Raw genomic sequence first — 22,163 nt, 5'->3', positions numbered from 1 at the left:
GACTAATTTCGTACGAGAGCAAGGTACGGATGTCCCGCTACCTGTCGCGTGACTGGTGCTGCCTTCTTTTGTCCATTTATAGGATTAGTTAGAAAGAAGTAGTAACAAACGTTAGAGCTGTTTGGAGACGATCCAATTCACTGGCAAAAAAAGTAGAAAAGAAGCGAACTGGTATTGCTCTGCATGCCAGAACACTTCGTCTTTTCTATACTACAGAAAAGTCTAAGTGCTCTGGCATGAAGAGACTTGTGACATTGCTCAGTAACATATTATTCACTTTTTTTGAAGATCAATTATACTTTTTGCCATCGATTGCATATTTTTTTATCTATGAAAGAACAGCATTAAATATGAAAACTAACTTGAAGCTCGGTCTTTTTTTAACGTGTGTTACACGTTAAGTCATATCAAATACAAATGTGCGGTAAAATTTTAAATAGTGGCATAAATGACTTATCTTCTGGGCCCAAAAATTTTCAAATGACTGATCCTCAAGTGTTACCGGTACGTTTTGAATGAGAGTTATAACGCCCTGTGATTTAAGAAATTCACTGCACATTCTCACATGTAACATACATCATCTTGTGTGGAAATTTACTTTGAAAGTAACGCTTCTCAAGTCACAATTTGTAATATTTTCCAGTGATCTGTTAGAAATGTAAACAATTGCGACACAAGCACAACGAATGCACGTTAGTTGTTACGGACGTACTGCATAATCTTGACACTTTTCGGTGTCGGCAAACTGGTCTGTGCATTGTGTAAATTACTCATTTTCTACGCAACTAAACTTTTATTTTGGTGTTATTCTCTGATTTATGTTTCATTGCAGCAGCATTATTCAGCAGCAGTGGGCTAAAGTTCTTTGTCAGCGTATCAGATCTTACACGTCAAACCTATAAAAATTTAACTGAAATCTAAAAGAATGAAAAATCCCGGAATTCTAAAAAATTCCCGGGTTTTTCCCGGATCTCCCAGGCCGTATACCACCTGCTTAGGACACATCGAAAAATCGGCCATAGCTGAGCATGTTTTACGAGATGGGAACCATGAAATTAAATTTAATGAGACAAGCGTTCTAGCATGAACATCGCATCATCATGCGCGCATGTATAGAGAAGCAATAGGGATTCACAAACACCATAATAATTTTAATAGAAAAGAGGAAGTTTTACGGTTGGACAAAATATGGATGTCAACGTTGCGCCAGCAGAATGACTATCGGTTACTCTTAATCAGGAATGATGACGCATTCCAAAGATAGGCATACCGTCGGCATCATGTGACGAATGGTGGTGTCCTCTATGCGCTCTATAAATGCACTGGAGCCTCAGTGGCAGTAGCCAGACGACCTCAGAAGATGTCTCCTGCACATGGAGACGAAACTTTAGGTGGAAATTTTATACATCAACCATGGCCTTTCAGCCTGGAAGTTTCAACTGAAGAACATATTCACAGTTTCAGACACCATGAAGCAAACAAATTAGCTATACCTATGCATACAGATGAAACAGGACACAGTGTTGCAATAGATAACTACCTTAAAGCACTGAAAACTTTAGAGATGAGCTGGAAAATGGGGACATCTTGGAGGAAATATAAATACTCATCCAAAACCAGATGTGGACAAACCAGGTCTTAAATGAAGTAACAGATTTCAAAAACTCACTTTCTTCACCAACTTCAATAGAAAGTATGTAATAACTATGATGATTCTGTGTTTCAATAGTATAATATCTTTGTAATTCATTACATAATTTTTATACTGTCATTAACATCAAATTGTCATATTCTCTCTTATTGTCATATTTTGTTGAGCAACATCAGAAATGTGTCAGCAAAATGTGCAAAAGACATTACAAGGTTCAACACAATGACAGTTAAATCAAAATATGCATTGTCTGATTGCATCTTGTATCCACTGCACAGTAGAGTAATTGTGATGACCTGTTTTTGGTGTCCTTTGGCAGTTTATAAACAGTGGTTAACAAGATCCAAGGGTCCATAGCACTGTATGTAACTAATAACACCAAAAGAACAGAATGAACAAAGATGGTCATGCACAAGTCTGTAAGGAACAACTTTTAATATCTATGCGTACTTTTGTGAAATGTTTTCGTATTGCCACCGCAGCCTGAACATGAGGTTGTGCCCCAAAACATGTTGCTTTATTAAATAACTTAAGTAAATAAATAAAAATTTGTGACTGGTGGCAGTCTCTGAAAAACATTTTCATATTTTTGAAATAATCATGGCCAATTAACAGTCAATGTGGCTTTAAATTGCATAATCATGACTCCACATTTGCTGGACATGCACTGAGTTAGGGCCACAGCTACCAGATAGTCCCAAGTCGTCCACTTGTCAAATGAAGGCTGAAAATTTACTCTATTAGAAGCCTGAGAAATCAAAAAAACATCTAGCCCACAGTCCTGATTTAATATTAAATGACTAATACTTCCCCTCTTTTTAAAATTCACTTAAACTGCACGTTTTCTAGTACTTCCCGAACTTAGTGGCATTATGTCCCTCCGTTTTTTCTGAATTTATTTTACTGTGTACTCTATGTACTCTGTTGTTGCAACTGCAAAGCCTATCTTTCACTCTGTTTCTGTAATTTCTTACACATGTAATACCTCTTCATGTTACTCTTCAGTACTCGTCGTGTAATAATTATAGTTTATTGGTATTGTTAATTTAATTTCAATTGGTAAATGAGTACTCATTTTTTTAGTTTAATATTAATCCTTTTTTGGTTTGATACCTTTATGTATATTTATCATTTAACTGTTAAGATTTTTAATTGTATTATTCTGCACAGTCAGATGTGATTTTCACTCTGTGTTTGTGCCTCACTCTTGATGTGTAACATTTTTCGATTTTGTTCACGAATACTGACGACAATAGTCAGTTAAAAAGTCTGAGGATGGCCTCATAAACTGAAAACTGGTTAACAAAATAAATTAATACTGTGGAACATACACAATATTGTGCTTTTCATTTATGATTATGAAGTTATTCTACCAAGAAGCGATGGAAGAAATCTATTAACATACCTGTATATGCTGCATACCCTCCTGTTGCATCTGATGTGCCATTTTGTGGACAAAGTGGCTACTCTTGTTGTACATTATGGAATTCTGGAACATCAACAGCACATCTCTTTGGAATTCTGTTGTGGTACGAATCATTCCAGTCTCAATGTTCTTCTTTATCATCAAGAGATCCATCGGTCTGTCATGAAAATGAGTTGAAAGTATCAAATTTAGCTTGAAGGTTAAGCAACATTAATAACATTTAGACTAGAATAGATCTATAAGTCGTACAAATATGTAATATGAGATATGAAATATTGTCTGTAGGTATCAGTGTTTATTCTATCTGTGTGTATCTGAGTATATTTAATCAATATAGACATTCAAACATCATTACAATGCATATTTTCTAAGGATGGAGAAAAAAAAAGCAAAAACTGAAAGTGACTTTCCCTCAATAATTCATCAATATTTGTAAAAAATAAATAAATAAATAAATAAATAAAACACTAAACTAAAATACTGTAAAACTTCAAATTGTATTGTGTAGATTCTCCCGAATCAGTGCTACTCTGCCGTTTTTAGCTGTAAACTTGACCTGTTCGAGTAACATCATCGTAAATTCAGAAAGAGGCAACAAACGTTGTTTGTCTTCATGTTGCAAAAATCATGCTTCATTTCAACATGTAAAATACTACACACCACATGCTCTAAAATTAGTCCAATACTACTCTCAACCCCTAGAAAATGTTCACCACAGGCCCTATGTTACCATAAAATCTATTGCATGTGCACCAATGTCAGCACTTGTAAAACTTACAGAACTGAGCGGAAAATTGACTTTTGAAGGTACACAAATTTTGTCAACTGATTATTTTATCAATTGATTGTAAATTCTACTCATCATTTTATATAAGTAGTTTAGCATCCTTGTAGTGTCCTATACAACACTAGGATACAACTTAATCTCAGAACGTGAAACTGTGTAACCACAGACCTAACCTACAAATTACAAAATTGTGATAATGCTCAAACAAGAATGTCTCTAAAAAGCTGTGGCTAATTGTGTCATATACAAAGGCTCAGAACTCAGAAAACAACTTTTTTCTTTGCAGTGAAATGTCAAATGTGGATCTAGTATTACAAGTAGTAATTGCAACAATCAATAACACTGATCGAACTCCATTACAGCCTTTACATGTGTTAGTATTACATAGATCATTAGTTTACCAATTACCATAAACCCTAATTTAAACCATCGTACCTGTTTTTAAATTTGCACCATCTTATGTCTGGCTTGAATACATAGCACAATATGTTTACAACACATCAGTGGGTTGCTAATATTTGCTTGTTTAAAATTCGTTGAATGAGTACAGGCATTGTTTTAGCTATTTTTCAAAGTCTCTGGCTATCAGTTTTCAAGGACTGGGTCAGACAGTTGACTATTGTGAGATTTGCGGAAGTTCCATAGCAAGGGCAGTAAGTGTAAACTTACAGTTGTGCTTAAGATTATCTTCAATTGTGTGAACCAGTTCACCAGTAACCACAGACGAGCGTCCACTTTGTTCTTCATCGTGCACTTTATCACGCCCTTCATTAAGCAGTCTGACCCATCGTCTAACCATTGAATCACGCATAGCATTTTGTCCTTAATCCTCGCAGATTTGCCGATGAATTTCCTTTGGTTTAACTTTCTTTGCACTTAAAAAACGAATCACAGATCTGATTTCACATGCAGCGGCATTTTCAATTACAGCTCACATTATAAATAGGCACTACAAAGCACACGTCGACAGCAGTGATCTGAAAATGGCGTACATGTCTTCTCTTCGAGTCAGAGTGACTGCCGCACATACTCAGAACTGCGAATGTAATGCTGCCATGGATAGAAATAGAAACGTAATTTACTTTGTGGACGACCCTCCTATTTGCTAGGAAAAGAAAAGGACCATGAGAAAACCCTTGAATCACTGTTTCATTGGTGGCCGACTTTGTTACTAATGTGATGTATATGTTTGGAACCCTGCTTCCAATTCATGAGGTACATGACTAGAAGTTTCACTGATGATTTATTGCTATTGTTTGTCCTCAGTTTCTTTAAGAGAAGCTCACGGTTTACCACGTCAAAAGCTCTGCTCAGGTCTAGAAATATTGCTGCAGTGTGCAGCAATGACAGTACACATCATGGGCGATATGATGTTGTGCTGAAATCTTTCGTAAATCTGTGCTTTACAACTATTTCAGGTCTTGAAAACAAGGCAGTGAGTTGAGACAGGATAACAGTTTCAAATATTGGGTATGGATGAGTGATGTAAGTCTATAATTTGAAACTTTCTCATTTCCCTTCGCATGCACTGGCTGGATCACATATACTTTTAACAATTTGTAGATCATCCACTTAGAAGAATACGAGGCCCAGGAAACAGGCCATTTAAGCCATTATTTAAAGCTTTACTGGCACATATGTAATTGAGGTTTCTTCAAGAGTAATACATACTAGAAAAGGACCAAGCTTAAGACTTATTTTTCATATTTAATTTCATTCTTTGACAGATTATGAAGTTTAAAATAATGATGACAAACAGTGCAATTATCATCCCAAGGAGAAAGTGCAAGATGAGTTATTGAGCAATTTCTTCCTCTGAACTTCCAAAATTTCTTCTCGCTACACGAACATGACATATATGTACCAAATTAGAGCAAACTGTGAAACCTAACAGTACATGCACAAAATTATGTCCATGAGATCATATTAGCCCACCCATTTGCGACAGCAGCTGTTACTTTTACTAATTTCTTTTGAAATAATTCTTGAAATTGGCAATACGAAGCAGCACCAGCCAAGAGACAGGTAGTGAGACATCCACACACTGTTGATATGAAATGAGTCCAGTTGTCAAGTGATACGTGGCTTGGGCGTCACGAAAATCGCGGCCTGACCTAGACTTGAGTGCATTCTTTTTAGCACAAAGTTGAGCTATACTTGGGCTTGGTCTCCAAAGTGTTAAGACACTTTGATATTTGTCTCCACATTTATTTACCATCATGGTAGAGATACCTCCCATCCAGATACGTGTTTGGTCTTTAGCTTTTTATATAGTGTTAAATATTTCCTGTAGATTCACCACCACAAATCTGAGCACTGCGCAATGTGTGATATAATTTGGTGACTGAGTCTGAAATCTATAACGGTGGTTAGTGGGTCGAAGGAGAGCTAAGGTTCTTACCGAACATATACTGGATTCAAATCTTTTACTAGTGGGCCTTTATGCCTAATACTGACTAGTTCACTGCCTACCTTGCTGGTGGTGGTTTTATGGAATTTATTGATTAGATTCCAGTACGCCTTTACGTATGTTGTGCGAGTACTCTATTGTGCAATTATTTGTCTCTTTCCTCAAATGAAAGGGGTCTGTCCTTTTCTTTGTTGATTGTACTTTTTCTTAAATATATGTAGCTTTGTTTTTAATATATACAGACAAATTCACATCTATATTGCCTTAGCCTAGTCACACTAGGTGGCAGCATCAATCTTGTGTCACATTCGCTAACGCCGTGTGTTAATAACCTTGTTATTTATCTAATACAGGGAAACATTCCACGTGGGAAAAATATATCTAGAAACAAAGATGATGTAACTTACCAAACGAAAGTGTTGGTATGTTGATAGACACACAAATAAACACAAACACACACACACAAAATTCAAGCTTTTGCAACCCACGGTTGCTTCATCAGGAAAGAGGGAAGGAGAGGGAAAGACGAAAGGATGTGGATTTTAAGGGAGAGGGTAAGGAGTCATTCCAATCCCGGGAGCGGAAAGACTTACCTTAGGGGGAAAAAAAGGACAGGTATACACTCGCACACATACACACATATCCATCCGTACATATACAGACACAAGCAGACATTTGCAAAGGCAAAGAGTTTGGGCAGAGATGTCAGTCGAGGCAGAAGTACAGAGGCAAAGATGTTGTTGAATGACAGGTGAGGTATGAGCAGCGGCAACTTGAAATTAGCGGAGGTTGAAGCCTGGTGGGTAATGGGAAGAGAGGATATACTGAAGGGCAAGTTCCCATCTCCGGAGTCGTGACAGGTTGGTGTTAGTGGGAAGTATCCAGATAACCCAAACGGTGTAACACTGTGCCAAGATGTGCTGGCCGTGCACCAAGGCATGTTGAGCCATAGGGTGATCCTCATTAACAACAAACACTGTCTGCCTGTGTCCGTTCATGCGAATGGACAGTTTGTTGCTGGTAATTCCCACATATAAAGCTTCACAGTGTAGGCAGGTCAGTTGGTAAATCATGTGGGTTCTTTCACATGTGGCTCTGCCTTTGATTGTGTACACCTTCCGGGTTACAGGACTGGAGTAGGTGGTGGTGGGAGGGTGCATGGGACAGGTTTTACACCGGGGGCGGTTACAAGGGTAGGAGCCAGAGGGTAGGGAAGGTGGTTTGGGGATTTCATTGGGATGAACCAAGAGGTTACGAAAATTAGGTGGACGGCGGAAAGACACTCTTGGTAGAGTGGGGAGGATTTCATGAAGGATGGATCTCATTTCAGGGCAGGATTCGAGGAAGTTGTATCCATGTTGGAGAGCCACATTCAGAGTCTGATCCAGTCCTGGAAAGTATCCTGTCACAAGTGGGGCACTTTTGGGGTTCTTCTGTGGGAGGTTCTGGGTTTGAGGGGATGAGGAAGTGGCTTTGGTTATTTGCTTCTGTACCAGGTCGGGAGGGTAGTTGCGGGATGCAAAAGAGGGATTCCGGACTGGAGCAGATTCGTTTGCCACGAAGACCTAAGCTGTAGGGAAGGGACCATTTGATATGGAATGGGTGGCAGCTGTCATAATGGAGGTACTGTTGCTTGTTGGTGGGTTTGATGTGAACGGATGTGTGAAGCTGGCCATTGGACAGATGGAGGTCAACATCAAGGAAAGTGGCATGAGATTTGGAGTAGGACCAGGTGAATCTGATGGAGCCAAAGGAGCTGAGGTTGGAGAGGAAATTCTGGAGTTCTTCTTCACTGTGAGTCCAGATCATGAAGATGTCATCAATAAATCTGTACCAAACTTTGGGTTGGCAGGCCTGGGTAACCAAGAAGGCTTCCTCTAAGCGACCCATAAATAGGTTGGCGTACGATTCACCTGGTCCTACTCCAAATCCCATGCCACTTTCCTTGACGTTGACCTCCATCTGTCCAATGGCCAGCTTCGCACATCCGTCCACATCAAACCCACCAACAAGCAACAGTACCTCCATTATGAAAGCTGCCACCCATTCCATATCAAACGGTCCCTTCCCTACAGCCTAGGTCTTCGTGGCACACGAATCTGCTCCAGCCCAGAATCCCTGAGCCATTACACCAATAAACTGGATAAAGCTTTCGCATCCCGCAACTACCCTCCCGATCTGGTACAGAAGCAAATAACCAGAGCCACTTCCTCATCCCCTCCGGAGATGGGAACTTGCCCTTCAGTATATCCTCTCTTCCTGTTACCCACCAGGCCTCAACCTCCGCTAATTTCAAGTTGCCGCCTCTCATACCTCACCTGTCATTCAACAACATCTTTGCCTCTGTACTTCCGCCTCGACTGACATCTTTGCCCAAACTCTTTGCCTTTACAAATGTCTGCTTGTGTCTGTATATGTGCGGTGCGGATGGATGTGTGTGTGTGTGTGTGTGTGTGTGTGTGTGTGTGTGTGTGTGTGTGTGTGTGTGTGCGCGCGCGCGCGCGAGCGAGTGTATACCTGTCCTTTTTTTTCCCTCTAAGGTAAGTCTTTCCGCTCCCGGGATTGGAATGACTCCTTATCCTCTGCCTTAAAACCCACATCCTTTCATCTTTCCCTCTCCTTCCCTCTTTCCTGATGAAGCAATCGTGGTTTGCGAAAGCTTGAATTTTGTGTGTGTGTGTGTGTGTGTGTGTGTGTCTATCAACATACCAATGCTTTCGTTTGGTAAGTTACATAATCTTTGTTTTTAGATGTATAACCTTGTTATTTCTTTGATAAGACAAGCAGCAGTTGGAATGTCTCAACATGGTTCTATAGAAGTCACCTCATTTGTGCTCTGACCTTTTAGCTGATAAATGGTGTACTACATCTCTTCTGCCAAGTTACTTTCGTGCAGGCTGATGTTGGCTCCACTCAGAATCCCCATCTGCTCAAAAACTTTCATTGTCTTTAGTACAGCAAAGCTCAAGTATTTTAATAAGAACAATAGTGGTGAGATTAATGAAAAATCAGCATTATATTGTTAACATAACTTCTTGATATCTATTCTACTGGAGATTCAATATGTTGTCCTAGTGTCACAGTTTTCTATATTTGTGAGGTTACATGAATTTAATGAATCTGTTTCCTTCATGTACGTTGTACTATCTGCCATTCAGTGAGTGGTATCCTTTACCGCTAAATTATTTTCCTTCTGCCAGAGCTTTCCTTACTATATTCTTGTAATTTGTAACACACAATTTCACTGACTTTCAATCCATATCGTGTTTCATTAATAGATGTAGTGAATGCTTATCCACAAAAAATTGCAGCAAACTGAGCTTGTTCCTAACCTACTACATATTTGGTGCATTCTCCTAAGTGGCACTGATTATTTTGTTTAACTTTCGTTATCTATGAATCTCAGTCACTTCAAGTTAAGGGATTCTGAATCTGATCTGGGGAAACAGCGAGGAAGAGATTCAGGAACAGCTGGATGCTTGCAAAGAAACTGTTAGTATGGAATGGAATTTAATGTAAGCAAATATGAGATCCTGGTTACGACTAGAAAGGAAGGTAGACTGTCTACCAGAATAAGGATTCGAGGTGAACAACTGAAGAAGGCAGAAAGTGTCACGTACTCGGGAAGTGTGACACAGGAAAAGGGAAGAAATAAGAAAGAGATCAGTGAATGTGGTAAACGGACAAAAGTATTTCTGTGAAGTGTAAGGAGCCTGGCTTGGAATGAAGACATCCCACAAATACGCAAAGACGTGATACACAGAAGTTACTACAAACCATTACTGGCCTATGCATCTTAAACATGGGTAATGAAGAAAGGATATGTGAGAAAATTACAGGCATGTGAAATGAAGTTCCTCAGAAGTAGCATAGGAGCAACAAGAAGAGAGAGGATGAGGAATGAAAGGGTACGGAAAACAGTGAAAGATGAATCCTTGTACGGAAGGACAGAAACATCTAGGCTAAGATGGTGTGGACACTTAAAGAGAATAGGAAACAAGAGGATTCCTAAGAAAATACACAAAATGGGTATGCGAAGGAAACTACCAAGAGGCAGACCAAGGGACAAGGGATTGATGGATGAAAGGTGTGGAAGTGCGCAGGTGGAGGGGGGGGGGGGGGGGGGAAGGTGAGAAAAACAGGACTAGATGGTAAGACTTATGTTCCCCAAGTTAGGCCTGGAAATTCTTCCATATGATGATAATGAAATGTTGTGTGGCTAGGGCCTCCCATTGGGTAGACCAGTCACCTGGTGCAAGTCTTTTGAGTTGGTGCCATTTCAGTGACTTACACGGTGATGGGGATGAGATGATGATGATGATGATGACGATGACGATGACGACGACGACGAAGACGACGACACAACACCCAGTCCGTAAGTGGAGAAAATCTCCGACCCAGCCGGAAACTGAAACTTTGCATGGCATTCCGTTGCACTGACCACTCAGCTATTGGGGCAGACATGATGATAATGATTCTGAATCAGTAGACTTTAATACAGATCTTTCACACTTTACTGAAATGAAAGTTACTGACATTTCTCTTCGCTGGGTGCAGGTTCATACACTGAGAAGGTGTTTAGTTTAATATTTTTCTGTCACTTTTTGTGTGTAAAAAAAAAAAAAAACTTGCTGACTATAGTCACTAGGATGATTGGGTTCTTTGCCTTATGCAGGTCATCACAAGAATCCTGTGACCTGATCAACTAACTTGAGCCTTACATGTATTTTTAAGTGAACTCCATGCCTGGTATGCTCTTCATGATTTTGCTTTTATCTAGCAGATGAACATGATTAAAAAAATTTTACACCTTTCTGGGTTGCAAAATTGTATTACGAGTATTTTTTAACACATGGTCACTGTGGCGATGAAGCAAACTAGATTGGTCGGTTGTTCAGTTTAATAAAAGAGGGGGGGAAGGGACCAAACTAGGAGGTTATCGGTCCCTTGTAACTAATAAAACAATGCCACAAGTGTGAGAATAAAACAGCCGAGACATATAACGCAAAAGGGAAAGAAAGGGCAAACCACAACAATGAAGGAAAGACAATGAACACTAAAAGGAACAAAAGAGGATAAGTAAACAATGGAGACACAAGATACAGAAGATAGTAAAACACGAAAGCAGATTACAGTTGCTGGCCGACCACGAGAATAAAAAGGAAAATGCAGCCACTCTGCAACACATTAAAACCTCCACCTTAAAAGCACCAGCGTGGAGGACACAGAGGGACAAAGAACATGTGCTAAAATTTATATCAAATGATAAAACCCACCCTCATGAATAAAATGTAAAACTGAATCAGCCAATGAGGCATTGTCAGATAAAATGAGCGGCAACGAGTCCGGTAACCCAAAATTTTGTTGCTGGGCAGTCAAAGTGGGACAGTGCACCAGAATATGGGCCACTGTCAACTGGGTGCCACATCGACACTGAGGCGGGTCTTCATGGCGCAAGGGGTAACTGTGGGTCGCCCAAGCGTGGTCAATGTGGAGCTAGCAGAAGACAACTGATTCCCTGTGAGAGGCCTGCATGGAAGACTGCCACAAATTCAACGTCTTCTTAATGACACGCAGTTTGTTGTGCATACTGTTACGCCATTTTATCTCCCAAAGCTGAAAAACCCTTGGTGTAAGTCACAACGCAGGTCAGGTTCAGAGATGCCCATCTCCAAAAGCAGTTTCCGCATAGCCTGTTTGGCCAGCCTGTCGGCAAGTTCGTTGGCTGTGATGTCGACATGTCCTGGAGCCCACACAAACACCACTGAACGATGGGACCGGTCCAGGGCATCGATGGACACCAACAAAGGACGGTGAGGGTAGCACTGGTCGATAGCTTGCAGGCTGCTCAAGGAGTCAGTACACAGAAGAAACGACTCCTAGGGACTTCAAAGGATATACCGAAGAAGTGCACGAGATATGGCCACCAGCTCTGCAGTGAATACACTACAGCCATCAGGCAAGGAATGCTGTTCAATACGGCCTCAGTGGACAAAGGTGAAGCCAACATTATCACCAGACATCGAGCCATCAGTGTAAACCACTTCAGAGCCCCGGAACACTTCAAGAATCGAGAGAAAGTGACAACGGAGAGCTGCAGGGTTAACGAAGTCCTTAGGGCCACATGAAAGGTCCAGAAGAAGCTTCGGCCTACAGCTACACCATGGAGGTGTACGTGAATGGGCCTCGAGTAGAGGTGGTGAAGGGAAGGACTCCAGTTCAGACAGAAGCAATCACACGCGAACCACAATCATTAGCCCTGACCTGGGCCACCAATACGAGAGGTGAACCGCCGTGGTTGGAAAAAGAAGATGGTAGTTAGGATGTTCAGGAGAGCTATGAATGTGTGCAATGTAACTGGCGAGCAGTTGTGCACATCTGATCTTCAATGGAGGGACTCCAGCCTCCACCAGTATGCTTGTCACCGGACTCTTCCTATATGCTTTTGTCGCTAGTCTAACTCCGCAATGGTGCAATGGGTCGAGTAAAAGCAATGCTGAGGGAGCCGCTGAATGATAAATCTCACTCCCATAGTCAAGACGGGATTGAACGAGGGCTTTGTAGAGCTGCAGCAGCGTAGAGCAATCTGCGCCCCAGTTGGTGTTATTCAGGCAGCAGAGGGCATTGAGGTGCTGCCAACACTTCTGTTTAAGCTGATGAAGATGAGGAAGTCAAGTCAAATGAGCATCGAAAACCAGACCTAAGAATCAATGTGTTTCCAGTACAGTGAGTGGATCATCATTAAGGTAAAGTGCTGGTTCAGGGACGAACGGTACGACATCGACAGAAATGCATGACACATATCTACATGGTGGAAAACTGGAAGCCATGGGCTAGAGCCCATGACTGCGCCTAGTGAATGGCTCCCTGTAGGCAATGCTCGGCAACTCCAGTACTGGAGTAGCAGAACGAAATGCAGAGGCTGTCTGCATACAGAGAAGGTGAGACGGAGGGCCCGACACCTGCTGCTTGATCGTTAATGGCCACTAAAAATAGAGGAACACTCAAAACAGAGCCCTGCGGGACTCCATTCTCCTGGATATGGATGGAACTACGGGAGGCACCAACTTGGACATGGAAAGTATGGAGCAACAGGAAGTTTTGGATAAAAAATGGGAGCGGGTCCTGGAGACCCCACTCATACAATGTGGCAAGGATATGATGTCACCAGGTCGTGTCGTATACTTTATGTAAGTAAAAAAAGATGGCAACCATGTGTTGGCAGCTGGAAAAGGCTGCTCAGCTGGCAGACTCGAAGGACACAAGATCATCAGTCATACAGCGACCCTGGCAGAAGCCACCCTGACATGGAGCCAGTAGGCCACTTGACTCCAGGACCCAACCCAACCGCCGACAAACCAGCTTACAAAGATGGTTAGTGAGGCTGATGGACCAATAGCTAACCACATCAAGTGGGTTTTTACCAGGTTTGAGCACCAGATTGATGGTGCTCTCCTGCCATTGCGATGGAAAGATGCCATCGCACCAGACTCAGTTGAAGACGACGAGAATATGTCGCTTGTAGTCAGATGAGAGATGTTTAATCATCTGGCTGTGGATTCAATCAGGCCCAGGAGCTGTGTCAGGGTAACATGCAAGGGCACTGAGGAGTTCCCACTCTGTAAATGGGGCACTATAGGATTCACTGTGGCGTGTAGTGAAAGAGAGGACTTTCCCTTCCAGCCGCCGTTTAAGAGTGCCAAAGGCTGGGGGAAATTCTCTGATGTAGATGCTTGTGCCAAGTGCTCGGCAATCATGTTTGTGTCAGTAGATAACATGTCATTTACGGCAACACCAGGAACACCTGTTGGGATCTCGTATCAAAAAGACATTTGACTTTGCCCAGACTTGGGAAGGTGACATATGGCACACAACCGTTGAGAATTCTCTCTCCCAACACTCCTGGTTCTGACATTTGATAAGCTGGCGAACGGGGGCACAGAGCCGTTTAAAGGCTATGAGGTGCCCCAGGAAAGGGTGCTGCTTATGCCGCTGTAGAGCTCGCCAATGCTCCTCAATTGGTTCGGCGACTTCCGCCGACCACCAAGGGACTGCCTTACACCTCGGGCACCCTAAATAGCGAGGGATCAGGTTTTTTGCTGCAGAAACAATTGTTGTAGTCAGCTGCTCAACCATTATATCGATGTTACTATGTGGGGGAGATTCAACAGTGACAGCAGAGGTGAATGTTTCCCAGTCTGCCTTATTTAAAGCCCATCTGGGTATGTGTCCTGGGACATGACGCTGGGGCAATGACAGGAAGATGGGGAAGTGGTCACTAGCACACAGGTTGTCATGTGCTCTCCAGTGGATAGATGGGAGAAGTCCTGGGCTGCAAATTGATAAATCAATGGATGAGTAACTACCATGAGCCACACTGAAATGTGTGGCGGCCCCAATATTTAACAGGCAGAGGTTGAGTTGTGACAGTAAATTATCGACATCTCTGCCTCGGCCAGTAAGCACGGTGCCACCCACAAGGGGTTATGGGCGTTACCATCTCCCAGCAGTAGGAAAGGTTTAGGGAGTTGATCAATTGGTGCAGCTAATACATTCAGGGGTACTGCACCATCTGGAGGATGATATACATTGCAGACAGTTATTTCCTGCATCGTCCTTATTCTGACAGCCACAGCTTCAAGAGGGGTTTGAAGGGGCACAGTGTCACTAGGACTGAGTTTAGTACATAAACGCAAACTCCACCTGACGCTCGATTATAGTTACTACAGTTCCGGTAATATCCCTTATAGCCGCAGAGGGCAGGGGTTCACATTGCCGGGAATCAGGTTTCCTGGAGAGCAATGCAGATAGCAGGTGTAAAGCTTAACAGTTGCAGTAACTCAGCCAGGCGGTGGAAAAAACTGCCACAATTCCACTGGAGGATGACAACATCGTGAAACTGGGAAGGCATGGAACATTCAAAGAGGCTGTTTATGCCTAATGGTCACCTGCTGCCACCGACTTATTGCCTGAGCAGTCTATATCCATTGTATCTGAGGGTCTGGCGAGATCTAGGTTCTCAGCAGACGCCAGAATCTCCACCCCATCCTCAGACACAGAGCTTGTAGGTAGTGGTGGTGTGGGTGCCACTGAAATTTCCTTGGTCTCAGGGGTCTTCTTTTTAGATTTCTCTCACTGCTCCTTGGGTTTACCTGTCTGGGAGGACTACACTGGCTCAGTCTCCGGGACTGAGGATGAGAGTGGAGCCCTGCGACCAGCTGCCTTTGAGCTCTTCAGCCACTGGCGAGTGTCATCTTTCCCAATAGCAGAAACCTGGGAAGGGAGTGACCCAAGGGACCCCTTCCTAGCGAGAGAAGGCGAAGAAAACTTACACTTCTTCGGCTTAGAAGTCGGGACAGGTGTCCCGGATGGCTTGGAGGGGGGAGTGTTGTTCCTGAAGTAGGTGGTGCGGGAGTAACAGGGAGGGAAATGCCCCCCACCATCAAGGCGGCAGGTGTAGTCTTCTGGCTCTGAGAAGTGACTGCGGTTGGCGGAGCTGATGGTGCCATAACTGTTGTAGCCGCGGCATAAGAGGATGTCATATGCACAGGATGCAGGCATTCAAATTTTCTCTTAGCCTCAGTGTAGGTCAGTCCGTCCAGGGTCTTTTACTCCGTGATTTTCCTTTCTTTCTGGAGAATCCTGCAGTCAGGTGAGCAAGGCGAATGCTGCTCTCCGCAGTTGACACAGATGGGAGGCAGCAGGGCACATGGAGTATTGGGATGTGATGGGCGTCCGCAATCTTAACATGTGATGCTGTAAGTACACTGGGAAGACATGTGGCTGAACTTCCAGCTCTTAAAGCACCGCATCAGGGGAGGGATATAGGGCTTTACATCACACCGGTAGACCATCACCTTGACCTTCTCAGGTAATGTATCACCCTCGAAGGCTAAGATGAAGGCACCGGTGGCAACCTGATTATCCCTCAGATTCCGGTGGATATGCTGGATGAAATGTACACCTCGCCATTCTAAATTGGCGCGTAACTCATCGTCAGACTTCAAAAGAAGGTCCCTGTGAAATATGACACCCTGGGCCATATTTAAGCTCTTATGGGGTGTGATGGTTACAGAAACCTCCCCCAGCTTGTCACAAGCGAGTAACGTCCGTGACTGGGCAGAAGATACTGTTTTGATCAAGACTGACCCAGATCTCATTTTTGATAATCCATCCACCTCCCCAAACTTGTCATCTAAATGCTCAACAAAAAACTGAGGCTTCATCCTCATGAAAGATACCCCACGAGCTCTCGAACATACAAGGTACTGTGGCGAATAAGATCTACTGCCATCCTTAGCCTGACATACCTCCCATGGTGTGGCCAGGGAGGGGAACGATTTGGGGTCGTACTTCTGTGTGTTGAATTGAGCTCATGAATGCTTAGAGACTGTTGGTGTTTCACCACCAGCAAGAGATGATGGACTATGCTTCATCGCGTGTCATCTGCCTTGATGCCACCCAATCCGTCCAGGGACCCTCCCCACAGGTGCCACCCAGCCGCAGCAAAGACCAACTGGCAGGATGGCCATTGCCAGGCGTCCCGATGCCTAAGGAGGATGGGTATTTACCCCTTGGCATACATGGGTAGTTAATGGCACAGGCATCAGCAGAGCAATCACTGTGAGGTCAGCGGGCTACAACCAACAGGGTACATGGTGGCCCCACAACGGACTGGCTACGGTGTTGGATATTAGGTGCAAAGAAGTCCATGGTCATCGTCGACGCAGAAAGCAACACTACATAGTGCATGGTGGAAAATGCACCCAGGAAGGTGTCCTCGCCCAAGAGATGAGCGGGACTGAAATGCGACAACGAGAAAGTGGGCTAAAGATCTCAATGCACGATGGACACGATGCACCATGTAAGGCGCCCTTCCCCAACTGGCTCACTCTTTGGGAAAATTTTGAAGAATGGAGGTCAAACCCTACAGGGGACCATCACATAAAGACCGAAATGTGTGAAACTCCTTTTAGTCACCTCTTACAACAGGCAGGAATACCTCGGGCCTATTCTTACCCCTGGACCCTAGGGGGGGGGGGCAAAGTAGAAAGTCAAATTCTGTTGCAGATTAGTGTTTATCCCTCTTACTCCCCCCTTGAAGGGAAGGACATTTAGAGGAGTCAACACCACCACACTTTCATTTGGAAAGAATACTTGCAAATAATAACCAAGACATGATTGCTAAATATGCTTTAGACCAAAATCCAAGTTACAGAGTTATTTCCTGTCATCAACTACAAACTGATTAGGCAAATTACTTTTAGTTAACTACTAATGCTGAAATATGTGAAAATATAACAGATATTATAAAGAAAATTCTTTGAGTGCTTGACAGAATACATTAGCAAAATAAATATCTTACTACTGATATACTATCTAACTAATATATTTTATAAATAACTTCAAATGAATTATACCTGTGAACAATGCCGCTGTAACCTGGTGCCTGGTCGTCAGTTATGGGTCGGAGGAATAGTGAAGCATACTTATGCGTTGCCAATCGACCATATACCAACATTATTGCCTTCTTCCATGCCTTATATTCTCGTTCATCCTCCCTATGTAGTATCAGTACAGAATTATATTTAAAAACAGAAATCAGAGATTTATAGTGATAATAGTGAAACAAAAATATGTACAGCAAAATGTCACCACAGGAATGGATTGAACTATCAATGTTCTTCAGAAAAGAACAATTTAAATGTTAATTTAGTAAACACATTTCACACACAAGCCTCAAAAAATGTTCCAGAGAAACTATTCTTTAACTGACATTCATGTTTTAAGTACCTCCAATATTGCATGTGACACTTGTTATTTTCACAGTGGTTCTGTGGACAATGAGGTTTCTATGAAATAGGATACAGTTGCCAAAGTAAAGTGAAGAATGTCACCTAATACATGGAAGTGGAGATTTAGTGCACTAAATGAGATCAGATGTATTTCTCAGCATCACAATTACACTACTAACTACCCCCCCCCCCCTCTCTCTCTCTCTCTCTCTCTCTCTCTCTCTCTCTCTCTCTGTGTGTGTGTGTGTGTGTGTGTGTGACATTCCATGATAGGTGCCAAGTGTCAAAATATCTGAGGTAGCAAAAGCATTAACTATTGGTCTTCTGTATACAAACTGGTTTTAACCAATCTAAACAATGATGTAGGGAATCAAATAATGTAAGGACCCAAATACTGAGAGTCTCCACATTGACTGTGTTTACCATTGGACTGTATGCCTTGACCATTATTTCTAAATTAATGTGTACATAGATGTTGGTGGAGGATGGTGTTTTACACTTGTACAAGAGAGAAGAAGAGTAACACCATTTATTTTGTGAAATTTTAAAGTATCAAAATGAAATTTTTGATAAACGATAGTATACACAGGGGGCACAATTTTGTAACATACTTACCTCTTAATCTTGTATCAACTGAAAAATTGAAGCAAGCATGTTATCATGTTATTAATTTTTTAAATGAACAATGTACTTTAACATTAATTAAAAGCTCTTGAAAAGATAAGTACAGTGATTTACCATTGTTCAAATACAATGCAGTAATGCTTTTTAATGCTCCTGTATGAACTTTTCTCAAAAGCATTGTGAGAAAAGTGCTGAAATTGAAAGGTAAGGCAGCCAGAATCAGATAATGTGCTGTAACCACCAGCAGGTTGGGCTTCTCAGGCCAGGCTCTGTCATTGTATCAAGCTTCTTTTGCTCACTTGTTTCCATAAATGCTCATAAATATGAGTACATATACACAAGTGAAATAATTTTCATAAGATTCTTTTGAAGTGCTAGAAGTTAGTACAATGTTTCATTTACAACACTACTAGCTGACACTGCATCTACGCCATATAAAGAAGAGCCATCAGAATCTCGTTTTATCTAAGTAACATAGGCTTATCTTCTTGCTGTATATAAAGATGGAGCTTGTTACAAAAAGCCCATCTAGTGGATTTTACACTGCAATAAACATTACAGCCACACTGCTCTTCAACACATTTCTTTCAAAATAGTTCGTATCTTTTATATAGGAGAGTAGGTTCCGGGTAATAGGTTGAAGGTGTTGGTCCATGAGAGCAGAGCCTAAGGATTTGAGTAGTGACTGAAGATCCTGCTGGATTACTGCAATGGGGTCACTGTGGCAAGGTTTGTAGGTATCTGACAGCTGGCGGAGTCCTTCCGCCAGGTAATCCTTGCGGTTCAAAAACAACAGTTCGTTGGTTGGATTGGAGAAGGGACCAAACTACGCGGTCATCAGTCCCTCCAACCTTGGAATAACTGAAACTGATGAAACCTCACACTATAAGTGGGAACTACAATGGCCATAAAATTAAAAATTATTGACAGAGAAGGAAGGAAGAAGGCTGCAGAAAAGAAGAGGGAAAGAAAGTGACTAATGACAGGGGCATGAAGGAAGAACAGGTAGACAAGATAGACACTGCAGATAAAACAGACCCCATAAAGAAAGGAGTGGGAAGGCAGATAGCTTGGGTGAACCACCAAGCCCAGTTGAAGCCAGTCCAATCGGGGCGAAAGGGGGAGCAAGACGGCCTGCCATCCCCTCCACCCACTGATAAGGTTGAAGGTCCCATCCTTAAATAAAGCGATAAAAATCCGCATTACAAAGAAATCTTAAAACTAGATCAGCCGCTGAGGCATCGTCAGCTAATGCTAGGGGTAGCAAATCAGGACAGCAAAGCCCGTTGCTGGGCAGCTAAGTCGGGACAGTCCAGTAAGAGGTGACCCACAGTCAACATCAATCCACAACGACAGAGAGGGGGAGGGGGGGGGGGTCCTCACGACAGAGGAGATAACCGTGAGCCAGCCAAGTATGGTTGATGCAGAGCTGGCAAAGGACGACAGAGGCTTTACGAGAGGCCACACTGTTGTAGAATCCTTTATCGCCCTGAGCTTGTTCGGTGAAGAAAGAGTGTGCCATTGTGCATTCCAAAGTCCCAAATCCTGATGACATAATGCCGAGCAAAGGTCTATTTCCAAAATGCCAATAACAAGAGAGGGCCTGTTAGTATGCAATTTAGCCAGTCGATCGGCAAGTTCATTGACAGGGATCCCAACATGGCCTGGGGTCCAAATTAAAACCACTAAGCATTCACATTGATCAAGGAAAGAGCGTCCTGGATAGCTGTGACCAACAGGTGGTGAGGGAAGCACTGGCCAACAGCTTGCAAACTACTCAAGGAGTAGTGAAGTAGATAGTGAAGGACAGTCATGAGCAGAAGCGGACATGATCAAGTGCGCACAAGATGGCGACCAATCCTGCAATAAAAACACTGCAGCCATCTGGCAAGGAACGAAGTTCCGTGTGTCTCGTACAGGTTTAAGCATAACCAATGTGACCAGCAACCATGGAGCCATCAGTATAAATCACTTGTGAAGCCTGGAATGAACTGAGGAGACAGTAGAATTGGTGGCAAAGGGCCTCCTGATGGACAGAATCCTTTGAATTGATGGAGAGATCAAGACAGAGCTGTGGCCAAGAGATGCACCACAAAGGGATACGCGCGTGAGCGGAAAAAAAGAGGTAGTAAAGGGAAGTGTTGGAGCTCAGAAAAGAGTGACTGAACGCAGGCAGCCATGGTAAGCCCACATTGTGGCCACCGCCGCAGGAGGTTGATCTCTGAGTCTGGGTAAAGGAGACCATAATTAGGGTGCTTTGGGGTGCAGCGAATGCGGAGCGCATAAGATATCAGCTGTTGTTGGCACAAACCTCGCAGTGGTGGAATGCCTGCCTCTGCGTGAAGGCTAATCATGGAGCTAGTCTGGAAGGTACTAGCCATAAGTCGCACCCCACAAAGGTGAATGGGGGTCTAGTATCTGCAATGTTGAAGGTGACGAGAACCATAGACAGGACTCCCGTAGTCTAAATGAGACCAGACCAGCGCTTTGTACAATTACAGGAGAATAGAGCAGTCTGCACCCCAGGTGGTATTGTACAGACATCTAAGAACACTGAGATGTAACCAGAACGCCCTCTTCAGCTGGTGAAGATCAGGGAGCCATGTCAACCATGCATCAAAGACTAGACCAAAGAAGTGATGGGTGTCCACCATCTCGAGACATCGGCCATCGACGAACAGGTCTGGATGGGGATGGACTGTACGGCAATGGCAGAAATGCATGAAACATGACTTGGACACCAAAAACTGAAAGCCATGGAAGAGAGCCCAAGATTGCGCCCGGTAGACTGCCCCCTGTAGACGGCATTCTGCAGTGCCCATGACAGAGGAATTGATGTAGATGCAAAAATCGTCAGCATACAAAGAGGGGGACAATGTCACCCCAGCAGCTGCTATCAGACCATTAATGGCGACAAGAAAGAGAGGGACGCTCAGCACGGAACCCTATTTTCTTGCCGATGGGAAGTGCTGTAGGAGATACCAACTTGGACCTGAAAGGGCGACAAGAGAGAAAATTATGGATAAAAATGGGCAGAGCACCACGAAGGCCCCATTCGTGAAGGGTGGTGAGGATGTGGTGGCGCCATGTGGTGTCGTAGGCTGTATGCAGGTAAAAGAAGACTGCAATGAGGTGTTGCCGATGGGCAAAAGCGAACTGGATAGCAGACTCCAGGTGGACCAAGTTATCCACTGTAGAATGGCCACAGTGTAAACCACCTTGAGCTGATGACAAAAGGTCGCGGGATTCAAGGACCCAAAACAGCTGCTGACTCACCAGGCATTCCAGGAGCTTGCAAAGGGTGTTGATAAGGCTAATTGGACAGTAGCTATCCAACTGAAGAGGTGGCTTCCCAGGCTTCAACACCGGAATAACAATGCTTTCTTGCCAGTGGGTAGGAAATACCCCCTCACTCCACAGATGGTTGAAAAGGGTCAGTATACGACGGTGGCCAGCCACCAATAAGTGTT

At 43.2% G+C, this 22,163-nt stretch overlaps 1 protein-coding gene across 3 annotated transcripts in view; it reads right to left on the bottom strand.

Moving 5' to 3' along the window:
• The window catches only part of LOC126253031 (bromodomain-containing protein 8), a 279,380-nt gene that overhangs the window by 30,369 nt on the left and 226,848 nt on the right, over positions 1-22,163 (bottom strand). For all 3 annotated transcript variants that reach the window (XM_049954097.1, XM_049954098.1, XM_049954099.1), the window contains exons 15-16: positions 17,695-17,835; positions 3,057-3,234 (exon numbers count right to left, since the gene is read on the bottom strand). In XM_049954097.1, the coding sequence (XP_049810054.1) occupies positions 3,057-3,234; positions 17,695-17,835 (319 nt within the window). The remainder of the gene's footprint in view (positions 1-3,056; positions 3,235-17,694; positions 17,836-22,163) is intronic.

Source organism: Schistocerca nitens, chromosome 4 (genome assembly GCF_023898315.1).
Source record: "Schistocerca nitens isolate TAMUIC-IGC-003100 chromosome 4, iqSchNite1.1, whole genome shotgun sequence".
In the NCBI taxonomy this organism is placed as follows: domain Eukaryota; kingdom Metazoa; phylum Arthropoda; class Insecta; order Orthoptera; family Acrididae; genus Schistocerca; species Schistocerca nitens.
This window is presented reverse-complemented; position numbering and strand designations above follow the sequence as displayed.